Here is a 10,262-nt window from a genome sequence, read left to right on the forward strand (position 1 = left end):
ATGGCAAACATTATGGGAATGGAACTATAGTTTAACAATGGGAACTTCTTATAAAGAAAATGTATATAAAATGTTTTATAGATGGCATTTAGCACCTGCAAGGTTAGCTAAAATGTTTAAAAATATGTCTAACAAATGTTGGAAATGTAATCAAAAGACGGCCATGTTTTATCATATGTGGTGGCTTTGTGCTAACACAAAAGAAATTAGGCAAAAATACATAATAGGGAAACATGTAGACTTTAAACCTAATTTCTTGGTAGATCTTATATGGACTTTTCTTGGCAACTTGTTTTTCATTGCATATCATGTAAAGACTCGAAACCAGTGATATTTTCAGGCTTTTCCACACATTCGCCAGTTCATTTGTGGAGAGCTGATTTCTCAGAAGAGACTGAAGCAGACACTCCCTCATTCACTGAATTATTTGAAGGAGAGGGAATTATAGCACAACCAGGCTTGCAAATTCTGTTATTATAGCCAACCTCAATAATGGTAGCTTAGCCTTCTAGTGAAAATGTTCTAGTAGATCTGACACACAAACCCACAAGCAAACTTCTACATATGCAAACACCTCTGTTACATTTTACCTCAATTCTTGTGAGTGAGTCTGGAATGTTCTTTTTGTGACCATCTATTTTCACTCCAAAGAGGACAAAGGCAACACCTTCGACTTTCTTTCCATACAAGTACCTGTAATGACACGATGAAAGTAAAGGCCCAATTATACATCTTTGCTTTCCCCACAGATCTTCTCTGAACACAAGAGGGGTGCATCAGTGATGGTGTCTCAAAGATGCTCTTTTCTTCAAAAGGCAAGTGGACTGTTTTTTCCTTGAAGAAGAAGAAGAAAACATTTCACTTGTCATCCATGAAGCTTACAATACAATACAATTGCAAAACAAAAATTGCAATCCTTCCATTTCCCCCCTCACCACCAACCTATCAGAACCTATCCTCCCCTCCCCCCTCCATCCAGTCTCAACTGTCGGTACTTATCTGTCCTGAACGCCTCAGAACTGAGGAAGCTTCTTGGATGAGAAGTGAAATGTTTACTTCTTCTTCCTCAAGGAAAAAAAACAGTTGCCTTTTGAAGAAAAAAATCACCTTTGAGACAACTATGACCTGGATGATTGAGAATCTCCACAGACATTAGTGAGGTTGCTAACCTATTTCTTTTTTTATATAAGTTCTTTATTTTATTTTAATACAAACATTCCATCTTTCATTAAACTCTATCATCTGGGTACAAACATTTTGTGCAATAACAATTAAAATTACACCCATGTCCATTATCTTATCTATTCTTAAATTGATACTAACACATAACATACTATTATAATAATCCCCTTCTTTACTTGTTTAACTTTATTAATACAGTTTCCCTATTTCACTCCTCTGCTTTCATTTCTAATTTTCATATTTATTTTCTAACCGTTGATAAAATAACTCCTATATACTATAATAGTCAAATTCTTCCTTTACTTTAATTACAAGTGTTAATATATTCATTTCTGCACATTCTAATATTTTTGTAATCACGTTCTCATCCGTAGGGATCTCTTTACTTTTTCCAATTTTGTGCAAATACAATTCTAGCTGCAGTTATTACATGAATAAATATACGTTTTCTTTACTATACGTTTCTAGTAAAATCCCAAACAAGAATAATTCTGTTTAAAATCAATATATTGTTGTATCATCTTTTCCAACCACATACAGATTTTGTCCAATATTTTTTACCTTCTACATATGTCTACCACATATGATAGTAAGATCCTGGTATCTGATGACATTTCCAACATTTGGCTGATTTATCTTTAACCATCCTTGCTAATCTTTCCAGTGGAAAGTGCCATCTATCAAGCATCTTATACAAATTCTCCTTGAATGCAGTTGACATTGTTAATTTATAATTTCTGTCCCATAGTTTCTGCCATTTGTCTAACTCTATCATATAACCAAAGTTTTTGCCCATCCTATCATTGTTTCTTTTACTTGTTCTTCTTCTAATTTAATATACAATAGGTAGCTATACAGGTTTTTTTATCACTCTCTCTTCTGTTCCTGTTAGTATCTTATCCAGTTCTGTCAGTTCCTTATAAAAGCCATATATTTTAGCATCTTTTTCATATTTAGATTGTATTTGCAGTTGTGTATACCAAACCATATCAATCCCTTGTTTTTTCAATTCTTGTTTAGTTTTGAGCTCCCCCTTCTCAGACGAAATATCTTCGTATCTAACAATATTTCTCATATTAATGATATTTGGATGTATAAGTGCTTCCATCATCAAAAGGCAAACTGGTATCTTCAGATAATGTTGTTCTCTAATTTTCTCCCATACTAATAACAAAGCATTTCTTATATAATGTCTTTGAAAGTAACCATGGATCTTATTTTTCCCATACCATAAGAAAGCATGCCAACCCAATTGCAAATCGGGAGGGGGAGAAAGGGCAAGAAGAGGAAGGGGAGACTTGGGTGGGGAAAGCTGGAAGGTAAGGATAGAAAAAGAGGAGGAGAGGCGGGGATGACGTTGAGATGGTACGATGTGCGATCTTGAAGCTCCAAGATCGCTGTCAATATCTCTGCCGCTGGACCTAAACCATCCCGTAGAGACAGTGATAGAGAAGGGCACATCCTGCTGATCCCAAGGACATCGCAAACTCCCTGGGAGATCCAGGAGAAGCCCTTTTTTCCGGCCACAGAGAAGCAGCCATAAAAGCTGCTGAAAGTTGTGACAGCTCCAAAACGGAAGGAAAGCGGGAGAGAAAGTGTGTCGAATTGGTGAGATAAAATTTATTATTAGAGAACACCCAAAAAGATTAAAAGTAAAGTTAAAATTGAAGACAGAAGAGGTTAAGCGGCAAGATTAAGCCTGAGTCAAACTTAGTGTGTTATTTTTCTGTAATTTTTTTATTCATGGAATTTTTACAAATGCTTCTTACTTTTTAAACTGGACCATTTTTTTCTTCTTCTATTTTTCTTTTTTTAATACTTATTGATTAAGACTCTTTTTCTTTTTTCAACACTCTATTGCATTTTTTCCTAAGAACTTCTCTTTTTCTCCTTAAGTTTGGAATATTAAGAGGGGAGTAAAAGTAGAGGAAAAGAAGTAACACTGCCACTTAGAGGCTTGGAGGCTTGGAAACATTGTTTTTCTTTTTTTCTTTGAACATTTGATCTACATTTCAAGGTTTATGAGTTTGTTTATTGAAAATGATAGTGGGAAGAGCACGGATTGTTTATACAGGTGCTCCTCTGGGGTACTATCAGTAGCTGCATTGAAATGAAAAGAAAGCCTTGACTTGAAAGAGAGAAGATTGCAGTGAATTTGTTTGGAATTTAATAAAAAAGCTTTGGATTCTATAGTGGCAGTGTTTACTAACTGGAGGAACGGCGCAACATGAAAAAGAAAAGGAAGTGACATTGCAAATGATTATGCAAGAAATTAAAAAAATACAAGAACAGAGAGCATTGAAAAGAGATTGGAAAATATTGAACAAAGAACAGAAAAAATAGATGGAAACATTTAGAATATTTACCAAATGATGATGAAATACGAAGACAAAGTTAAAAAAATTGAAAAAAAAGATGAACAAAGAGATAAGAAAATTGGTGATATTGACAGCCGATTGAGTGTGGTTGGAAAAGACAAGAGTGGAATATTGAAATGAGAAATCGACAGATTAGAATTTTACCTCAGATTCCAGAATATAGAAGGAGAAAAGGGAGAAAATTTGGCAGAAGTAATGATAGAAATTTTGGCAGAAGCATCGGTGATAACCAAAGGGAAGTTGATGGAAGGAACAGATGGAGGGTTTTGAATCTTTACAAGATATGCAGTGAAAAACAAGTTGCCAAGAAAAGTCCATATAAGATCTACCAAGAAAGCAATTAGAACACATATACTACAAATGGCAAGAGATATAAGATTGCACTACTATTGGAAGGATACAGAGTGATGTAATGTATAATAAAAACTAATTTAAATTTACTTAAATTTAGAATATTACGCATAAAATGAAGTAATAATAGGGTGTGGCCAACCAGTGCAATAAAAATTGCTCTGTGCATGCGCAGAAGCAAAAAAACCAAGATGGTGGGGCCTACAGCGCTGCCGGGAGAACCGGATCGGGGACGTAGCCGGCCTGGTTCGCTGCCGGTTCCAGCCACCTAGGTCATCAAACCACTACTGGTTTGGCCGAACCGGTAGGAACCCACCCCTGAGTCAGGCTAATAAAGCTACCATAAGTAAAGTCTATTTTCCAATTTTATAAAGAACGTATTTGTTAAACAAATTTCAATTAAATATGCTCAAATCAGAACTAGTCTCCAAATCTTATTTTTCTGAATATTATGACCCAAAGAAAAACCACTTTCATGCAGATGTTACCCAGTGCCAAAATAAATCTCTTTAGCCACTCATAGTTGTAAATAAGCATACGTTGCAGTGATAGACAGGTGGAAATCTGCATTGCCGTCAACGTAAAGAAACTTCTCTGAGGGCTGCAGACGAACTTCAAAGCTTGGCAGCTCTACAGAAAAAGAAACAGACGAAAAGTTGGAAGTCTAGCACTGACAGGTTTTATTCAATATATTTTATTTATTATTTATTTATATCACACCTTTCTTATTTTTGTAAGCAACTCAAAGTGGTGAACCTATCTAATACTCCTTCCTCCTATTTTATTTATTTATTGGTGTCTTGCCTTTATTATTTGTACAGATAACTCATATCCAACACACCTTTCTCATTCTATTTCTCCCACAACAACTATGTGAGGTAGATTGGACTGAGAAAGAATGACTGGTCAAGATCACCCAAGCTGGCTTTCATGGGTAAGGTGGGATTAGTATTCACAGTTTCCAGAGTTCTAGGTTAGCAATAGCAATAGCAGTTAGACTTATATACTGCTTCATAGGGCTTTCAGCCCTCTCTAAGTGGTTTACAGAGTCAGCATATTGCCCCCAACAATCAGGGTCCTCATTTCACCCACCTCGGAAGGATTGAAGGCTGAGTCAACCTTGAGCTGGTGAGATTAGAACCGCTGAACTGCAGATAACAGTCAGCTGAAGCGGCCTGCAGTACTGCACCCTAACCACTGCGCCACCTCGGCTCTCTAAGTTGCTACCTTAACCACTAGACCAAATTGGTTCTCATAATTTCCAACTTCTACTAATGATAGAACTAGATTCTTTTTAGAAACAACATGGAAGGGAAAGAAACCCGGGATCAGGAATTGGCTTGGTTGAACAGAAATGAATCTTCTTACCATATTCCCTGACATCAAAATATGTGGTATAGCTCTCCTCTGGGGAATGCTCATATTTGGCCACAACCTTCCATGTCCCCAAACTATAGGAAGAAAATGAAACTATTTTTCATTCTTTTGACTTTATAATTGATTTATGACAATAACGTTATGAATAAGGGATACAAGGCTTCTTCCTGATATTAATAGGTTTACTTGTCCTATGATGAATAATTATAAAGGACGAAGAAAATGACTGTTTCATAAATCTTCAGATTCAAATATGTGGGAGTTGAAATGTGAATCTTACATCTGCAACAAATTTCCATTTGTTCCCTGAGTTTAAGTGGTGGTGATAAGATTGTCTCTATTATTTGTCCACTCAATTTCACAGAATTGCCATAAAAATAACATTGCAGCTGATCTGGGCTCTTCAAAAAACAAGAGGAAATAGAAATGTAATGGACAAATTAAAATGATCAAACCTGGATTTTTTTCTTACCTTAGTAATAATAGATCAGGGAAGTAGGCTAAAAGGGAAAATACTATACAGCCTTATTCTTTAACTGGTCTTTAATAGCTGTATGTTTTTGTTTCCTGTATCACTGTTTCAGTTTGGTTTCAAAACAGGTAGCCTTATGATAATATTAATGTTAAATTACCTGACAAGCTCTGGTAAATTGTAAGGCCGGATGAACTTTGGATCAACTGGATTAGAACTAACGACAATGTCTTGTGGAGTCTGGGCACAAGGAAATAAAGTATGAATGTGTTGAAAAAATGTAAAATGTTGCACAATATTTCCTATGTATTCTATAACATCCAACTCCAGCTGTAATACTAGATTTTTTTTTATGTGATAACACAATACAGATAGCAAATGCAACCCAGCAGATGGGACACTGGGTTATAAGATGCAAGACTATTATTTGAATTTTAACCAAGATGACATCAACTGATAGGCCAGAACAGATAATTCAGCCTCATTTGCTTTGAAAATAGAACATTGGCCACCCCAAGCCCCTTTTCAGCAAAAAATAAAATAAAATAAATTGTGCAGATGAAAACTGCAACAAAACACGAAGTAAACAACTAGATCCAATCCCCACCATATACACACACAAATACATACATTCATCCTTGGCATTATTTTCCACTTTCATATCGAAACTTTTCGAATCATTGATACAGCTTAATATTTAGCACAGAGCTTAAAATTAAGCCATTTAGGAAAAATGCATATATAAAATGTTGCCCAACCAAAGCTTCATAAAGTGGTTGCCCTGATTACATGGGAAAGAAGAATCAACAACAACCACTTCTTGTTCAGGGGGCCTATACTAATCACACAGGATTGCAGACACCATTCTCACCTTAAACTCGACAATCACAGTTTTGTCCATCCTGTGCATGTTGTGATCCACAGAAAAGACACGATAGCGCACTAAGGAAAAAAGAGATCAACTGTAATTTGTGATAGTACTCAGAAGATATGTGCTGGTCTGTGACCATAATAAAAAAATTAATTGATTCATGTGCTTGTATCCTAAAAAAAAAAGTATTGTCATAAATTGCCTGATGTTTTGTATCTGTCAATCATCCCACATGGTTCATGCAGCAAATAAAGACTCCCGGGACATTTTTATTACCAAGAGTATAATTTACTGAGCCAATATGGATACAGAAGTAGCAAAGCCAATATTAACAATTTTGCGCGCAAACAGCATAGTTAAATGTTCCCCTTTATTCTATCCAATCAGTATGGTTCAGTTCAGTTCAGTTTCTTTGGCTAATGGGCTCTCAGCCAACAACTGAGCTTGGGAGCCCGTTTTCGCTGGCAGAGTACTCGGGTCACCACAGGTGTCTCCAACACGAGTGACATTGAACTGGCTACACCTACCCTGGCCAGGCCCACCCAGCACCCTGAGGTCAAACACAATCTTGATGCAGCCCACAATGAAGTCAAGTTTGATACCCCTGCACTAATTTGGGATTACATTCCACTGGACCATCTATCAATGTGTTTCTTAAATCTTTTCTTAACTTTCTAAGCTTGATTTCTCAATATCACCAATGCCAATACTCACAAGGAATACATTCTTCCCTTTCCCCCACTCTCTAGAAATATCGCAAATAAATGACAAATCCCAGGTATGGTTTTGTTTATAGCATTATTCATCACATAACCCCAGGGGAGTGGAGAAAGAGAGGCGGAAAAAGAGTTTACCTGCAGAGCCTGGTGTATAGATGCCTTTATCTGTCTGGATGAACACAAAGCCACTCTGGTAAGAAAGGAGAACCACCCTTTCCAATTTCGATGGAAGACCAGTTACTTGCACAACCACATACTGAATTTGCTTCGAGTCCTTCTTGAGTTCCTTTGCAGGAATCTGATGAGAAGATGAGGAGAGCAAAGGCTTCAAACATAATCATCACTAAGGGCCACCTGAGGCCTCATTCCGTAGCCCTAGACAACAACACTAAAACATCGGTCCAGAAATTTTCACGACTGAGTCAAAAACAAATTGTGATCTAAATATTTTGGTTGTTTGCTGTGAAATGCTGCAGATAATCTTTCAGCAATTGTGGCAGTAAAAACTGTAAAATAAATACATATGTATCCCAAAATTCCATTTTGCCTTCCTCCTTAGAATTTTATGCTCAATTTCTCTCAATATTTGACAATCTAGTCATGTTTGACTAAGGTGCATAGGATACAATTGATTCTACTGCAACCATTACTATTCACCCACCTTTATAGTTGGAGTGACAAGCATGCCTCCCGCTGGATTCATTTCTACTCTGGTTTGGAACAAGGTTTTCTGCATCCGTGGAAAATCCTGAACCAAGATGTCAAGCTGTTTCGGAGCATTGTCTCCATGTGCCTCCACCAAAATTTGCTCGTCTGTATCTGTTCGCAGAACCCCAGGGGTGATGAGGGTGTAGCTGCAGAAGGAGAAAAGAAAATCTCCTTTTAGTCTGCTGAGGAAAAGTGTGCAATTTGGTGAAGTTTCTTCATGATCTTTTCTTTTAGAAAAGTGAAGAAATAAATTGTGAAAGATGTGACACAGAAAGCTTTCAAATAAAGTTGAAAAATGAATACATCTATTGTATCTTTATATCACCTAAAGGATATTTGGGATCCTGGGGGTTTTTAGTTATAAAATGAGACTGACTAACCTGCGTGGTATTGTAATGCAATCAATACATTATAATGAGCAATGCAGTGCCCCTTTGCAGAGTAAAGGACCATCTTTTCTATGAAGGAACAGAGCTTGAATCTAAGATTTGAAAAATAGAATTGTCTCTTCATCCAAGTTCAGGCAGTCCCCAGCCTGCATGCAATTCTCCAGTAACCCTATGTTGAGTTGGCCATGCCCACACAGTCACGGGATCACAAAGCCACGCCTACCCGGCTGGTCATTAGGGCAGAGAACCGGTTGTTAAATTATTTGAATCCCACCACTGCTACCGCTGCCCCTAATTAAGGAAGCACAACCTATCAGCGCCAAAACTTATTGAGTTTACCAATTTGTTCGTAATTGTGGAGACAATTACATTGGCGGAACTGATAGGTGTTTGGCTTTCAGAATCAAAGAGCATCTTCCAAAATGGATGCAGACAGTCTTGAGTAATCCAACAACAACAGCAAATCATGGGCATAAAATGCCTTCTTCAGCCATTGCAAGACACTCACTATGGGCCACCAGGTGACTCCAAAGTCAGTATTTAAAGTTCTACTGTGCTACAGGAACTCTTGTTTGCTGAGGTTTGCGGAAATGGTTGCCATTAACCGTCTGAAGCAGAGGTAGGTTAAGACCTGGCTGTGTCGGAAGGCCTGGGGTTGATGAGCTCCCTTCCCCTCTCAACAGGCGTGGTTGTTGGTCATTTCAAATGTCCATTTTGTATTTGCATGTTCCCCTTCCCGTTGGAGTTGTTCGCCGCCCTGAGTCCCTTTCAGGGAATAGGGCGGCATATAAATAAAATGAAACTTCAAACTTCAAACTTCAAATATCTATGATACTTACAGACCCCCCTGGGAAGATGCTGGAAAAGCAATCAATAGAGCAGCCACCAGATAGAACGTCATCCCCTCCATGGCAGTCCAGAAGGACCAGAGAAGTGCTGACAACTCCAGTATTTATCCAGAGAGCCTGCTTTGAAGCCAAGCCCCTTTGCAGTTGCTGAATGTTTAATCAGTACACAAATGGGGTGGGGAGGAGCTTGAATAACTAGGACATTTCAGAGGAAATTAACAAAAACATACACTGGATTATTTGTCGTCTCACCAGGATTTCAGTGCAATGACTAAACAGCAGTATTTATACAATGTGGTTTTGATATTCTGCTATTACATCTGCAAATATTCCTTTATTTTGTGATTCACAAACGTACTTTGCCCCTCTCCCCCACATACATATTTGGAAGGGGTTTTGAAGTAGCCCAATTTGAGGGTACAACTTCTTACCCCAAAGTCTGTTCCTAAACATATCACAGTAATTGATATGTATGCCTACGAGGTGGCGCAGTGGTTAAATGCAGCACTGCAGGCTACTTCAGCTGACTGCAGTTCTACAGTTCGGCTGTTCAAATCTCACCCGCTCAGGGTTGACTCAGCCTTCCATCCTTCCGAGGTGGGTGAAATGAGGACCCGGATTGTTGTTGGGGGCAAGATGCTGACTCTGTAAATTGCTTAGGGCTGAAAGCCCTATGAAGCAGTATATAAGTCTAACTGCTATTGCTATTGCTATTGCTATTGCTATTGCTATTGCTATTGCTATTGCTATTGCTACTGTTGTTTCCGCAGGTTTTTGGAACAGGAAATGACACATATTTGGAAGGGATCTACTTGGGAAGCTGGTGATATGGGACTCTGATGATGATTGTTGATGTGATTCTAATCATATGTTCGAATATGTTAGAAATTATTTGTGTTTAGATATAAAGAGCCTGGAGTGTTTCATGAAGTAGACAATGCTAAGTGAAAAAACATATGAATGAATG

At 37.7% G+C, this 10,262-nt stretch overlaps 1 protein-coding gene across 1 annotated transcript in view; it reads right to left on the reverse strand.

Annotated features, from left to right (window-relative positions):
* LOC116503159 (A.superbus venom factor 1-like) overlaps positions 1-9,381 on the reverse strand; it is an 86,836-nt gene extending 77,455 nt beyond the window's left edge. Inside the window, 8 exon segments of the mRNA XM_032209374.1 lie at positions 591-693; positions 4,451-4,541; positions 5,280-5,362; positions 5,921-6,000; positions 6,632-6,702; positions 7,486-7,648; positions 8,012-8,204; positions 9,287-9,381. Coding sequence (XP_032065265.1) covers positions 591-693; positions 4,451-4,541; positions 5,280-5,362; positions 5,921-6,000; positions 6,632-6,702; positions 7,486-7,648; positions 8,012-8,204; positions 9,287-9,357 — 855 coding nt within the window. The 5' untranslated portion in view covers positions 9,358-9,381.
* Between the last annotated feature and the right edge of the window lie 881 nt (positions 9,382-10,262).

The sequence above is a fragment of the Thamnophis elegans genome, chromosome 2 (assembly GCF_009769535.1).
Source record: "Thamnophis elegans isolate rThaEle1 chromosome 2, rThaEle1.pri, whole genome shotgun sequence".
NCBI classification, from domain to species: domain Eukaryota; kingdom Metazoa; phylum Chordata; class Lepidosauria; order Squamata; family Colubridae; genus Thamnophis; species Thamnophis elegans.